The sequence below is a fragment of the Chamaea fasciata genome, unplaced genomic scaffold, assembly GCF_029207755.1.
Source record: "Chamaea fasciata isolate MVZ Bird 193981 ecotype frontalis unplaced genomic scaffold, bChaFas1.0.hap1 SCAF_21, whole genome shotgun sequence".
Taxonomy (NCBI): Eukaryota; Metazoa; Chordata; class Aves; order Passeriformes; family Sylviidae; genus Chamaea; species Chamaea fasciata.
This window is the reverse complement of record NW_027094106.1, coordinates 6,556,790-6,570,967: the sequence shown is the minus strand read 5'-3', so window position 1 is coordinate 6,570,967 and position 14,178 is coordinate 6,556,790. Positions and strand designations below refer to the sequence as shown.

The following is a 14,178-nucleotide window of genomic DNA, read 5'->3' as shown; positions in this document are numbered from 1 at the left end:
CCTGGGCCTCTTTTGTTTTCGTTTTTTCCAGGCCAGACGTGCTCAGGGCAGAAATGCTTAAATGCTTTCGGCATTTCTCGGATGTGCTGGGAGGAGCAACTTAAATCCTTGACTCCAAAACCAGGTTGTTGCCAGGTCAGCCTGAGACTTAAATTCGAGTTGATGTTTGGATGTGACAGAGTCGCTCTTAATCCTCTCTGAATCCACTACGAGGGGACAGACGGAGGAAAGGGACATCATCCCACAAGGAAGGACGGCAAACAAGGCATCTCGGGCAGCGCAAAACTGCAGGACAAGCTCGGCACAGAACCAGTAAGGATTTTCCTAATAAGTTATTATTAATCAGGGGTACACATAAGGGCTGTTGCAGTGTAGAGCAGGAGAGGGTTTGCTGCCCGGGGGCAGCAGAATCCAAACCATTCCCTTAGGCTTGTCCTGACTAGCCCAGAGAGCTGAACTTTGCTTTGCTTTTAGTTTTGCTTTGCTTTTTGGGAGAGATTTCAGACCCAGCAGCCTGGGCTCTGGAACTGCAGCGGCTGCCAGCCTTGTCCTGGGGGATCAGTCCCGTTTCCCGAGTTCTCACTGGCTCTGCTCTTCTCGGCTGCAGGAGCTCCCCAGGGCCCCTTTATCCCAGATCCTCTCCTGTGGTCTGCTCCTGGCAGGGAAGGGCTCGCTGAGCCTTCGCGGGTTTATGGCTGGTGGTTGGGAGCCGGGAGCAGCAGGAGGGATCTTTGTCTCATCTGATCAGCCAAAGCAGCTCAGACAATGCCCAGCCCTTCTCCCCCAGCGCCTCCTGCAAGCCTGAACCGTCCCAGGGTTGTTCTGCCCCGGGACTGGTTCAACAGGGATGGGATGAAGCCCCAGTGCAGCACTGGGCTGGTGCTGGCACTTGGGGACAATGCCAGCCCTGCCATAGCTGAGGCAAGGGGACAAGGAGTGTGGAGAGGGCTGCAAGAGAAGTTCTGCCCCGAAAGCCCACGTCTGGTAGCTGCCCTCAGCTCCCCAGGGCTTCCAGGTGGAAATGCCAGTCTCAAAACCAAATAAAGGTCTTTCCAGCAAGATGCCAGGAGTGGACAGTGCCGGGAACTGCCTGTGTCTAAGCTGGCAGAGAAAAGACACCTGGAGAAGTGGGCACCCTGCTCGGGTTTCTCTCCCCCTAAATCTTGCATCACTTAAAGCCCAAAGATGCACCACTCCTGCCCAAGGGCTGGGATAGATCCCATGGAACTCCTGTCCCAGCAGAGGCAAAAGAGGCAGGATTGCTGCAGCCTCATGTGCATTTGCTCCTTGCCCCTGATTAAATAAATATCCCAGAGTTATCAGGATCTGCCAAAAGAGCTGAATCGACATTAATTAGTAACTGAACAGATTGGTTGGAAAGGGAACGACGGGAACAAAATACACAGGCTTTTGTTTGCCTTCTGCAGTGAAAGCGCTGAGGGCTCCTGCCCCTGGCCGCTCACCTCTGGCCTCTGGTCCCCAGACAGAGAGGTGGCATCTGCCCCATCCCAAGCCACCCTGCCTTGGGGCTCCCCAGGTCTGTTCCCAGCCTTGACAATGAGAAAGCCAAAACCCCAAGAATAAGCCCTCCAAAATGGTGATATTTTGGGCAAGTGTAGGCCTGGGGCTTTTCCCTTTGTCTTCTGAGCATCACTCCCCCATCCCATCTCATTTGGGTTTTTGTCTTTGCCAAGACCATGCTGGGGAGCAGCTGGTTGCTTTTACCCCATGAAATATGTTTTACCCCATGAAATCAGTGTGGCAGGACCTCAAAACTGGTTCCTGACTCTGTCTCTCTGCTGTCCCTCCCCACTCTCTGAACAGCGCCCAACCTGCACCGGGGCTGGAGAGGAGCTGCTTACACTCATGGCAGCCCTGTCCCCCTCCAGACATACCCAGTTCAGTGTGGACTGTGAAGGAAGTTGGGTGGGAGATCATCTCTGCCCCTTTTCCCCTGCTCCGACCTTGGGCTGTTTGCTTTCTCCTGCCAGGGCAGGCTGAGCAAACAGTGGATGCTGGGGCTCTGCTGTGCTCCAGCCCGCACAGTCGCAGGAGGGCTGCGCTCCCAAACACCCAGGATGAGGCTGCTCTTCCCTGCCCTCGTGCTGGCCCTGCTCGCCATCACCCATGCTGCAGAAGGTGAGCTTTAGCCAGCCAAGCCCTTGCCAGGTGCTTTGGGGATGGAGCAAGACGAGCTCCTGGGCTGATGGAGGGGCTGGGCAGCCTGGGCAGGGTGGGGAGGGAGCGGATGGTGGCCATGGCCACACTGCAGGATGGGGAGAAAGCAAGTGGGCAGCACATGGGTGTCAGTGGTGCCTTGGCAAATCCCTGCCCATCCCACAGCTGGCCTGCCGGCATGAAGCTGGGACCATGGCACAGCCTACTCCACTCAGCAGGACCTGGGTGGGAGCAGGGCACGGAGCTGCTGTAACCCCTGTTGGTGGAGTTGTCCATGAGGAGGTGGGGTACCCCAACCAGGACTCGCCCAAGTTTGTTTTCCCCCATGGGGCTAGGCGGGGGGGGCGGCATGGGCCCCAGTGCCCCACTCCACATTACTCCTCCTGAGCTGTGGGGTGGCTTTTGCAGACTCCTGCGAGGGCCGATGTGAAGAAGGCTTCGATGTAGGGCGCAAGTGCCAGTGTGACACCCTCTGTGTGTACTACCAGAGCTGCTGCAGCGACTACTCCACTGTCTGCAAAGCCAAAGGTACTGTCCCCATGGCCACCCTCCTGGGGGAGTGGGGTGGCTCTGGGTGCTCCACACCATGGGGTCTGTGCTGGGTCAGCTCTGCACCCACCTGTGTCTGCGGGGTGAAGTCAGCAGGAGGATTTGCTGCAGCACATGGGGGTTTTTGGGAGCTGGCTCATGGCCATCTGGAGCGTGGGATCCGTGGTAATCGGATAGATTGGATAGTAGGAAAAATGTCTTCACTGAAAGGGTGTTCAGGCATTGGAACAGGCTGCCCAGGTGGAATCACCATCCCTGGAAGTGTTCTAAAAAAAGTGTGCTTGTGGCACTTGAGGACATGACTGGCAGTGCTGGGTTAAATTGGACTTGATGGCCTTAGAGGGCTTTTCCAACCTTAACAACTGCACGATTCTATAAATCTCTGTTGCCTGGGAGGGAGCATCTCCTGCACCCAAACCCAGTGGGAACCAACCTGCTCCCTCCTGCAGTGACCCGGGGAGATGTCTTTGCCTTGCCGGAGGACGACTACCTGGACTACAACCTCACTGTCGACTTCGTCACAGACGAGGTGCCCGTGGCAGACCCCACAGAGCTGCCCACACCCCCAGTGCAGGTGGACACCACTCCAGAGAGCAAGCCAAACCCTGAGGAGACACTGCCAGAGCTGCCCAAACCCAACTCAGATGGGTCTGAGGAGCCTGAGGAGCTGTGCAGTGGGAAACCTTTTGATGCCTTCACTGACCTGAAGAACGGTTCCCTTTACGCTTTCCGAGGTACTTTGGGGGCCTTCCCCAGGGACATGCTGCCACGCTGTCACCCTGTGCTGGTGTCTGCAGTCCCTCCTGCTTCCCCTACCTCTCCTCTCTCCCCAGGGAAGTACTTCTATGAGCTGGACAAGACCAGTGTGAGGCCTGGCTACCCCAAGCTCATCAGTGAGGTCTGGGGCATCGAGGGCCCCATCGACGCAGCCTTCACACGCATCAACTGCCAGGGCAAGACTTACCTCTTCAAGGTGGGCTGCAGGGCTGGGGGTACTCCCAGGGTGGCCAGCACAGCCCCCCAACCCACCCTATATCCCCTTCTGGCACCTCCCATGCACCCAGGCACACGATGGTTGCCCAAATTCCTGTGGTTATTCTGGACCCTAAGCAGACACAGCCTCATGACGGGGCTCCCCAGCGTCCACTTGCTCCTCCTGGCAGACCTGTGACTGGGGGATGTTGCACCTGTAACCCCTCTCTGTCCCTCACCCCCCAGGGCACCCAGTACTGGCGCTTTGATGACGGAGCCCTGGACCCTGGGTACCCCCGGGACATCTCTGAGGGCTTTGAGGGCATCCCTGACAATGTAGATGCAGCGTTCGCCCTCCCTGCCCACAGCTACCACGGCAGTGAGAGAGTCTACTTCTTCAAGGGTAAGGGAGGCAGCTCCCCTGCTCCTGGCAGAGCCTGGCACCACTGGGCACAGGCTGGACATCCCTCCAGTGCTCGTTCCCCACTGACACCCTGCTCATCCTCTCCTAGACAAGTACTACTGGTCCTACGACTTTGCCCAGCAGCCCACGCAGGCCGACTGTGAGAAGTCCTCCCCCTCCACGGTGTTCAAGCACTACGCCTTCATGAACAGGGACAGCTGGGAGGATGTTTTCCAGCTCCTCTTTGGCAGCAGGATGCGTAAGGGCTGGGCCAGCCCCTGGGGGGATGGGCTGGCAGGTCCCAGCAGCGGGCACTGACAGGGCACAAGGAATGCAGGCATGCAGGGAGGAGGGAGCAATGCCTGGAATTACTGGCGGGCAGGATGAGCCATCACATCCTGCCCAGGCCGTGCACAGGGACACAGGGACCCCCCCAGGCCACAGCTGCACGTCCCACAGCATCTCAAATCCCACCCTCACAGCCCTTATGCCCCACATTACCAAACCCATCACCAGCTGCCTCACACCACGGTGTCACTGCTGGGGACTGTTTATTATCACTGGAGCTGGAGATGGCACAGAAAAACCCCAGCCCTGGGCAGGGGGGAAATGAAAGATAGAGAGGAGGAGAAGGGGGCTCAGCAACACGAGGCTGATCCCAGCCAAGGGGATAGGAGGCCACTCCTGGATCTGCCTGGGCTGTGTCACTGTCACACACCCATCCAGGCTGGGATCCTTTGGAGCATTCCTGTGGGTCTCGGAGCTGGTGCTGGGGGCTGTCTGTAGGGGTGGCCTCAGCTCACCCCACACACTGCTGCCCCTCTCACTCACCCTCTGCTCCTTTTCCAGCCGGGGCGAACGGCCCGTGGTACATCAGCCGGGACTGGCGGGGGGTGCCCAGCCGGCTGGACGCTGCCATGGCCGGCCGGATCTATGTGGCCTCCCAACAGCCCCGCAGGAGGAAATCTCGTCGCCAGCGCAAGAGGTACAACCACCACCGCTCGCTGAATTTGGGATTCTGGAGCTGGCTGCAAAATGACCCTGACTCAGCAGGTGTTGAAAGCGATGGGCTGTCGGGCTCCACCTGTGAGATGCTCCAGAGTGTCTATTTCTTTGTAGGAGGTGAGTCTGGTCTGGCAGGATCCGGGAGCGATGTGAGACCAGGGCTGCTGGGTCATGGGGAGGGCTCCTCTCTCTCTGCAATGTCTCAGGGCTCTGGGATGCAGTGGGAAGGTGCTGGCAGTGAGGGCTGGCAGCTCTCCAGAGCTGGGGACAGTCCTGACAGTCATGTCCCCTTCTCCCAGACAAGTACTACCGTGTCAACCTGCGCAGCAAGCGCGTGGACCTGGTGCGGCCGCGCTATCCCCGCTCCATCGCCCAGTACTGGCTGGACTGCCCCCAGCCCGGGGAGGAGAGCACCTGATGGGATGCCTGGAGCCACCAGCAGCACAGCCCCAACTAGGCAGAAATAAACTGTGAGAGCCACGCAGGCTAGAGAGCTCTGTCTGTCCATCCATCCAACCGTCGGTGCCATGGTTTGCGCAGCCCTTGCAGTCCAAAATCCCATGTCCCCGAGGGCTGTGGTTGTCCCCTCAGTCTGTGCCAAATCCCTGATGCTGGCCCCATCCGTGGTGTGCCTGTGGCAGCTCAGATCTGCTCTGCCAACCAGTCCAGTGCCTCTTCCCACTGGAGGAGAGGGACAGTGCCGGCAGCTGCCAGCAGGGAGCAGCAGGGTCAGGTCTCCATCTCCCCAGGATCACTGCACAGCCCCACGTGTGAGTGGCTGTGCAGGGATGGGTGCCCACCCAAGGCCCTGTCTGGTCTCCCACCACTGCCCTGCTCACCTCTGGGCTCTGGCGATCCTGGCCATGGCGGTGCTGAAGGAATGACCCTTCCCTCAGGGCTGGGAACGCGCTCAGGGCCTGGCAGCTCCCGCTGCAGCGGGTGCTGCTGAGACAAGCTCCTGCTCCTGCCATGGCTCCTGACATGAGGACACATGAACAAACACTCACCCACTGTCCTACCACCCCCCGAAACTCCAGGGAATTCCTGAGCTGCAGCTGATGCCCAAGGAGTGGCTCTCACCGCTTCCTCTGGTAGGGCTGGGGGTGCCCGTGGCCAGGCAGAGCCGTGTCCTCCTGTCCAGGTGGCAGAAGGGCAGCACTTCCCTCGGGGGGGACTGGCTGTGGCACGGGGGGCACTGGCAGCACCTGGGGGTGAGCAGAGTGGTCCAGGTGGCTGTGCCACCTATGTGCCACCCCTTCCAAAGAGACCCCTGGGGCTGTACCTGGAACATGGTGGCATCAGCTGGCCCAGGGCAGCACTGTGGGCAGCTGGGGTGGCTGGAGGCAGGAAGGAGCTTCTGCGAGAGAGGACAGCAGTGGGTGGGTGATCTGAGCATCCTCACCCTGTCATAGGCAGGATGGCTGCTGACCCCAGGCCCCTCCTCTCACCGGCAGCCTGGGGACAGAGCTGGGTGTGGTGTCGGGCCGCCGGTGCCTCACCGAGTGGCTGCGGGGGACATGGAGGGTGCAGGCACTCCGGAGCAGGGGCTGCCTGTCACAGGTGCTGCGGGCGGCTCGGTGGGATGGGCCAGCTGGGATGTGACCACTGAGGTCTGGGGACAGACGGGGCTGCCTGGGGAGCAGTGAGGAAGCCCGGCAGGGTGTTGGCAGCCTCCAGAGAGCCCTGCCCAGCCCCACGGAGTCCCTGAGGGAGGCTGCTTGGGTGCAGGGTGCTGCCCAGCCAGGGGCTCTGGCTGCCCTGTCATCCCCTTGATCCCCTCTTCAGGGGTCCCACACAAGCCCCCCATACCTCATCTGCTCATTCTCCACCACAAAGTCTCGCAGGAGACCGTAGAGGCTGGGCCAGGCTGGGGTTCTCTCTGGTGGGAGCTGCCCTGCAGGGCCGTGCCTGTCTCCCGAACCTGCCCATGCTTTTGGGGGGTTCCCTGCGACCTCCATGCTCCTCACTGGCACTCTGGGCAGGCACAGCTGCTGGCGCAGGGAGAGGTTTTCCAGCTGCAGGGCATGGATTTCTTGCTCCAAGGTTTGCAGCAGCTTCTCCCGGGACACCTGGGAGGGGTGGTGGATAAACGGGTGGGTCAGGGCGGGGGCCAGAAGGGGGGCAGAGGAGCTCAGAGGGGCTCTCTGTCTGCAATACCCTGTTGGCCAGGGGTCTGGTGGTGACCCTCCGGGCACGGCTGGCATAGTGCAGCGTGCTCAGAGTCTCTGAGAGGCAGCGCGAGGACGGGGAGATACAGGCGACCTGCCAACGAGGAAGAGATGCAGGTGGACTGTCATCCAGAGGGTCACCATCCTTTTCCAGCCCTCCCCTCCACAAGCTGAGACCCCTGCCCAGCCTCCTCCATGGTTTTACCATCAGGGTGATGCCCGAGCCTCCCAGGGAGCGAGCCAGCAGCCGGGTGAGCTTGCTGTCCCTGTAGGGGATGTGCGTTCTCTTCCCTTGGGGTTTGGCCAACAGGGAGATGCAGTGTCCTGCCGGAGGATGGGCCACAAAGGATGTGACAGGGCTCTGGTGGGGGCCAGCAGGGCTCTCCCAGGGCGGCTCCCTCAGCTCTTACCCAGTGCCAGGAGGCTGCGGTTGATGCTGTTTGCCTCCATGGAGAGCTCCCCGCTGGAGCCAGTCTCCTTCACCCGCTCGCTGCCAGCCAAGTCCACGAAGCACAGCGTGCCCTGCTTGCTGGGGCAGGCACCGGCCTGGAGAACCCACGTTGGGGGGTGATGCTTTGGCCCCCATCACCCCATCCCCATGGCCCACAGCACTATCCCGACTCCTGGGTCTTGGATAGGACTCCTGGCTGCTCCCTGGAGCCCCACTCATGTATCCTTGAGGAGAGCATGACCCCCCTCACCCACCTTGGGGCTGTTTGCTCCCCCGCGCTGAGCCCTCAGCCCCCCCAGCACTCCCCAGGAGCAGGATGCGCGCTCACAGCTCGGCTGCGGATGTGGATGGTCAGAAGGGCGTGGCTGCGGCTCGAGTGCCTGTTGAGGGCATGTGCCGAGGTCCGGCGCCTCTGGGATCCTGCCGAGGGAGGAATTGATCGCGTGACACCCCACATCCCTGCCCCAAGCCCACAGCATCCACTGCCCACCACCCCCTGCCACACACGAGCCTGCCTTGGCTCTGCAGCGGAACGGGGGGCTGCAGCACCACGAGCCCTGGGGACGGTCTGCGGGGGGCTGAATCCCCCCATTCCGGGTCTAGCACGCCCTGAACATGTCCCAGCCCTGTGCCTGTGGCTCAGCACCTTGCAGGAGCAGGCTGACGATGGCCTCCAGGCTGTCGAATTCCACACTGAGCTGGTTCTCCACGTAGAAGCCGCGGGTTTTGCTCCAGCGCAGGGGCAGGGAACACGGTGGCCCCGGGCTCAGCAGGTCCCGGATCTGGGGGTTTGGCAGAGGGAAAGCGCCGGGGGAGCGGGGCACAGGGTGTCAGCAGGGCCAGAGTGGGCGGCTGGGCAGGCACTTACCTGTTCGTTGTAGATCTCCAGGTAGGAAGCACTGAGAGCCAGGTCAGAGCCACGGCTCCGGCTCTGCTCCAGGAGGCAGGTGAAGGACCTCTGCATCAGCCCCAGCAGGGCCGGGGACGCCGGCTGGGTGTCGCTCTGCAGAGATGCCAGGATGGGGAGCGGTCACACCAGGCACCCATCTGCTCCCAGAGCCCATGACCGGGTGGGAAGAGCTCATCCCACGACCGGCATCATGTCAGATGGTCAGCGTTGTACCTGGGCGAGGGGTCCCATCAGGGTGTAGGTCTTCCCCGAGCCGGTCTGCCCGAAGGCAAAGACGGTGCAGGAGAACCTGTGGAAGATGCTGAGCGTCAGGCACGGCCGCAGGCGGTGGCACAGCGATGCCACCTCCCGACACAGCCCCGGCAGTGCAAACGCGCCGGAAAGGCCCGGCGTGGGGTGGATGGAGGGTTGGGGTCCGCGGAGGGTCTCTCCGGGTCTCACCCGTTTATGGCCAGCTCCACCAGCTGCCTCATCCCGCTGCCTTCGAACACAGCCTCCTGCGAGGCGCCGGCGTCGAACACGGCGCTGAAGCCGAAGGTGGCATCGTGCCTGGCGGCGCTTACCTGGCCGTGGGGACAGTGGCAGTTCGGGGGGGGGGGGGGGCGCAGCCCTCCCCAGCCCCGACACCCCGACGGGGAGGTGGCACTTACGTGGACGGCGCCGTCACCGAGGCTGTGCACAACTCGCTGGTCACCTCGCCGGGTCTCCGTGCAGGTCAGTGGCCGGACCCTAACGGTGGGGTGTGGACGGGGACACAGAGGTGTCGCTGCATTGGGGACCCTAGGGAGCCCTGCTGTGACCTCGCCCCAGGCAGGGAGGGTTCCTGCCGCGTCCCTGAGTGCTTTCGTCTCCCCTTACCTTAGCACCACTCTCAGACGCGTCTCTCTGCCCTCCACGGGGCCCTCCCGCTCCTCTCCAGGACTCCTTTGGGGAACAGAGGGCAGCAGGGTGGTGGCTGCCCCCCAGCTTGGGAGGGCCTGCCCGAGGGACCCCCGAGGGCTGGGGTGGAGGGACCCCCGGTCCTGCTGTGCTCACACCGTCCTCCCACCTCCACTGAGCCCTGAGGCCCGGCAGGGGACAGAGCTCACTGTCCCCGCCATGTCGCCGCAGGAGGGTCCTGTCCCCCCCCAGCCTTTTTGGGGTACCACCCCCCGCTGCCTGTATCAGTCGGGCAGTCACTGCCCAAGTCCTGCTGCTCCAGGACGGGGTGGCCTCTGTCTCCTCCGTCTCCCCGACAACTTACGGTCTCTCCTGGCCCCGTGGGAGCGTTCTGGGTCGGGGGTCCGGCTGGGGGTCCCCACCCCGATCCCCCTCTGGTTCCATGCGCCCCCCAGCACACGGTGCTCGGGGTGCCCGCAGCGCCCGGCCGGTCCCGGCGGGAGCCACCTCCAGCCGGCCCCGACCGCCCCGCACAACCGGTACCACCGCTCCGGTTAAACATTGACCGGTGCCAGCCCTGCGGGAGAGCGGCGGTCGCACGGCGGGGGGCGAGCGGGGGAGGGCGGGGAGGCGGGGAGGGGGCGCAAGGGGCGGGTGGCAGGTGGGTCCCCCAGCCCTGGGATCCTCACAGGCCCCACCGTGACCCGACGGCGGCGCGGGGGAGACCTGTTCGGGCAGCTGAGGGCGGGTACTGGTCCCGGGGGATGCTGGGGAGTCAGTCAGGGCTGTCGGGGCTCTGCCATCAGGGGCGCGGAGCTGGGACCGGCCCCGGGAAGCCTTGGAAAGGGCTGGGGGGGGACAGCACCGCCCGCTCGGGGCGGTCCCAGCCCGCCGGGGGGGACCTGCGGGGGGATAAAAGCCGGGACGGCGGCGGGTCCGGGGGAGCCGGGCAGGATGAGCGCGGCCCCGGGCACCTCCCGCGCTCCCCAGCCGCTGCTCCGCTTCCCCGACGGGGCAGGCGGGCCGGGCGGCGGGCGGACGGCGGGACCGGGCGGTGGCCCGGCGCCGTGCCCCTGTCCCTGTCCCTGCCCGGGAGGGCCGCGGAAGCGGCGGCGGACCACGTTCAGCCGGGGGCAGCTGTCGGAGCTGGAGCGGGCCTTCGCCGCCGTGCCCTACCCGGACATCGCCACCCGGGAGCGCCTGGCCGAGCTCACGCAGCTGCCCGAGGCCAAGATCCAGGTGAGCGCAGGCGGGACTTTTCCCTCCATCCCTTCCTCCTTCCCTCCCGGGATGCCCTCTCCTCCGCGGGGCCAGCCCGTCGGGGCTCTGTCGGTGTCTCACAGTTCCCCTCGCCCGTCCCAGGTCTGGTTCCAGAACCGCCGCGCCCGCAGGATCCGTAGCGCCAAGCCGGAGCCGCCACCGCTACCGCCGCTACCGCCGCCCGGGGAGCGGGGTCCCCCCGCGGCATCTCCCGACGGCAGCATCCCGTGCCCGGCCCCTGCCCTGCCGCCGCCGGGATCCCACAGCCCCGCTCGGGGCCTCCCCACCTCACTGGGCTCCATCTCCGACCTCATCTACAGCGCGGCCATCACCAACCTGGGCGAGCCATAGCCGTGGCAAGGACCCCTGGCCTCTAGGGACCCTCCTGGCACCACATCCCCCCCGGATTAGCGCCACGATTTCATTAGGGTGTGGAATTACTGCCGGTCCCAGAGGCTCCGAGGATGTCATCCAATATCCTAAATGCCGGTGCAGCCACAGCAGGGGCAGCTCCCTATCAGCCCCCTAATGCCAACTAATCTTTTGGAAAAAATACCTTAATCTGAGGCTGTATCCACGGATGATTGTGGCGCAGCCGCCCCTAATCCGCAGGCACGTTCGCAGGTGCCGGCAGATCTCCCTGGCTCGGATATTAAACCGTGTTTCCAGAGGGGCTTAGCTGCCATCAGAGCATTAATCACCGTGTCTGGCCCTGGCATGGAGCCCACCCAGCAGGTGTCCAGGTCCCCAGGGCCCGGCGTGGGTGTCCCCTCCCTGCTGTGGGTGCACAGAGCTGGCTCTGCTCTCTGCCCCACAGCACCTGAGAAACCCCTGGGCTCAGTGTTGAGGGGTGTTCCCTCCCTGGAGGTACCAGAATCTGGGCACCCTTTTGGCAGGGGGGTGGGAGCACCATGCATCCCTCACTGTACAGGAAGATGACAGGAGATGGAGCAGGATGCAGAGGGAGAGGGAAGATTCCCATCTCTACAGTGTCTTAGATGCCACATCAATGTTTCTCATACCAACAGACATCTCCCGACACACAGGAAGAAGGTTATGAACACACAGTGTTATTTATTTCCAGAATAAAAGGACAGGAACTTCCCAGGAGAAAAGGGATGGCAGGAGCTGATGCCCCTCTCCCTGCTGAGGTGGTTAAAGTCCACAGCCATTCCCTCTCCTGTTCTGCAGCTCTGGGATGTCCAACCCATGATTCATTTCAGGAGCAGGAAGCAAAGGACGAGCCTGAGGAGTGCAGCAGTCTTCCCACAGCAGGAACAGGTACAGACAGGACAAGATCTGTCCCAAATTAGCAGCTCCAGGGGAGGACAGAAGCCTCCAGCACGAAGCCTGCAGTTCATGGTCATAGTTTCCCAAGGTCCCCTTCGAGGGTCCGCACCATCACGTACAGCTCGGCCAAGCCCACCACCGAGGCCACAATGACAGCTGACAGGACACGCTGGGGACACAAAAGAGGCAGAGGTGACCCTGGGTGTCCAGGCTGGCCAGCACAGAGGGGCTGCCAGGGGCTGGGCTCGCTCACCGCAGCTGTCTCTGCGAAGACGTACTGGCTGCCCAGGTAGGTGCAGGCAAAGGCGGCCACCACGGTGACAATGAAGTTGAAGATGGTGATGACAACGGCTTTCACCGAGCGAACTGGGGGACAGAGGGGTGGAGGAGCTGGTTTTAGGTAAGGCTGGGGAGTAGGGCTGGAGGCAAGGTGCAATCATGCACAGCTGCCTCAGCTGGGAGATGTAACCCAGGAGGAGTCACACGCTTGGTGCCTCCAGAAATATTGGTAAGAATAAGCAACAGGCTCCTTTATTCAAGGAACACTTGAGTGCATGGAAACCTTCTGGTGAGATATTCCGAGAGGGAAGGGCTGTCACCAGCTGGAGGTGGAACAGTTCCCGTGCCTGACCTGCCACATGTCAACAGGACAGGGAGCCACTCACCTTGCCTCCCAAATTCAGCCAATGGCCCGTTCATCTCCTGAAAGAAGGGATTGAAACAGCTTGTGATCACTTGTATTTTAATGTTCATAGTAATGTTATTACTGTGTGTGCAGAATAAAAGCAATGCCAATGCTCTGTCCCCAAGACTCTGAGGTTTTGGGTGGGTAGGCTGTGATGTTTCTCTGAGATTTTGCACAAGCTCTGCTAAAACCACCCTGTATTATAGATCACAGCGTGGTTTGGCTTGGAAAGGGACCTTAAAGACCATCTTATTCTAGCCCCTGCCATGAGCAGGGACACCTTTCACTAAACCAGATCAAACCTGGAGTGGTCCAGCTCAGCAGAGAGCAAAGCAGATCTTCCCATGGGAGTTACTGTGCACGTGGATGCCACGTACAGTGTGGAAGGGCAGGATGGGATCACAAGGAATGCCAGCAGGAAAGGATGCTGACTTGTCTGAACAGTCACCCTGCCAGAAGATCTCAGCTCTCTCAGGGAAGAATGAGAGTCCACATATGATCTTGTATTTTCAGCTTTTACCTTGGTATGAATGAGGCAATTTTAGAGCTATGACAAAAATTTAACCAGCACAGATGCTCCCAGTCAAACATTTACAGCATATGCTCAGTCTCCCAGAACAGAACCTGAGATCTTCGGCACAGTGAGCAGTTCCCAAAAGTCTAATTCACCACCCTGTTAACCCTGTCCTACCTCTGTCCTCAACACCGGATCTGTCGTTCCCGGTGTGTTTACAGTGTGCTTTCCTCCAGTGCCTGCCACATCCTCTCTGCACTGCACTCACTCTAAGGGGAAACTCTCCTTTGCTCTCAGGTGTTTGAGGGACGAATCCTTGCAGCAGGCACTGCAGCAGCCCCTCACCTGGCCGGTGATGTTGCGGGTCATCCGCTGGTACTCCTCGTGTGCCAGCTTGGCCTTGATCCGCTCCAGCCGGGCCACCAGCTCGGGGTTCTGAGGGAGGCACACACCCACCGTGAGGGCCGGGAGCCGCCGCCTCCTCCCACGACTCCCGGCCGGCCCTCACTCACCCGCGGCGGCACCGGCACCTCGGGCAGGTGGATCTCGCATCCCTCCAGAAGCTCGTGTAGGTGCAGCGGAGACCCTGTAAGGCGGGGCACGGGGCGGTCACGGAGCGATCACGGCGCGATCCCGGCGCCCCGGCGCGGCGCGGCCTACCTGCCTCCCGCAGCGCGGCGTGCAGCCTCCGCAGCAGGCTGAAAGGCACCAGCCCTCCTTCCGCCGCCAGCGCCGCCTCCAACTCATCCCTCAGCCCGGCGGGCAGCGCTGCTAACTCCCCGGCCCGCACCGCCCGCCGCAGCCGCGGCCCGGCCCGCACGGACGACGCCATGTTGGGCCCGGCCGCCGTTGCCGGGGCGACCGAGAGAGGGGCGGTGGGACCATAGAGACGGCGGGGCGGGGCGGAGCGGCGC

At 62.3% G+C, this 14,178-nt stretch overlaps 4 protein-coding genes across 5 annotated transcripts; 2 read left to right on the top strand and 2 right to left on the bottom strand.

The window, feature by feature from the left end:
• Positions 1-113: 113 nt before the first annotated feature.
• VTN (vitronectin) lies at positions 114-5,591 on the top strand. The gene is made up of 9 exons (XM_066202228.1): positions 114-312; positions 1,992-2,139; positions 2,587-2,706; positions 3,177-3,461; positions 3,561-3,700; positions 3,946-4,102; positions 4,212-4,361; positions 4,952-5,224; positions 5,407-5,591. Exons 2-9 carry the CDS (start codon positions 2,013-2,015, stop codon positions 5,523-5,525), a joined length of 1,371 nt encoding a protein of 456 aa, XP_066058325.1. The 5' UTR covers positions 114-312; positions 1,992-2,012; the 3' UTR covers positions 5,526-5,591.
• A 3-nt stretch (positions 5,592-5,594) lies between these two features.
• KIF12 (kinesin family member 12) lies at positions 5,595-10,077 on the bottom strand. Its single transcript, XM_066202234.1, is given in 18 exon segments — positions 5,595-5,814; positions 5,947-6,083; positions 6,188-6,312; positions 6,390-6,464; positions 6,556-6,739; positions 6,917-7,176; positions 7,265-7,369; positions 7,481-7,599; positions 7,686-7,821; positions 8,055-8,146; positions 8,373-8,508; positions 8,595-8,729; positions 8,850-8,925; positions 9,078-9,199; positions 9,287-9,365; positions 9,495-9,560; positions 9,880-10,010; positions 10,012-10,077. Coding segments are annotated over 18 exon segments (2,109 nt in total). The 3' UTR covers positions 5,595-5,749.
• A 392-nt stretch (positions 10,078-10,469) lies between these two features.
• SEBOX (SEBOX homeobox) lies at positions 10,470-11,831 on the top strand. Its single transcript, XM_066202233.1, has 2 exons — positions 10,470-10,754; positions 10,878-11,831. Exons 1-2 carry the CDS (start codon positions 10,470-10,472, stop codon positions 11,124-11,126), a joined length of 534 nt encoding a protein of 177 aa, XP_066058330.1. The 3' UTR covers positions 11,127-11,831.
• Positions 11,825-14,125, bottom strand: TMEM199 (transmembrane protein 199). 2 transcript variants are annotated; one of them, XM_066202232.1, is made up of 6 exons: positions 13,925-14,125; positions 13,777-13,850; positions 13,610-13,699; positions 12,731-12,767; positions 12,319-12,431; positions 11,825-12,234 (listed from the first exon to the last, which is right to left on the bottom strand). In XM_066202232.1, exons 1-6 carry the CDS (start codon positions 14,094-14,096, stop codon positions 12,139-12,141), a joined length of 582 nt encoding a protein of 193 aa, XP_066058329.1. In that variant the 5' UTR covers positions 14,097-14,125; the 3' UTR covers positions 11,825-12,138. The 2 variants fall into 2 exon arrangements, with proteins under 2 accessions (XP_066058329.1, XP_066058328.1); XM_066202231.1 differs by having other exon boundaries at positions 11,825-12,431.
• Positions 14,126-14,178: the final 53 nt, after the last annotated feature.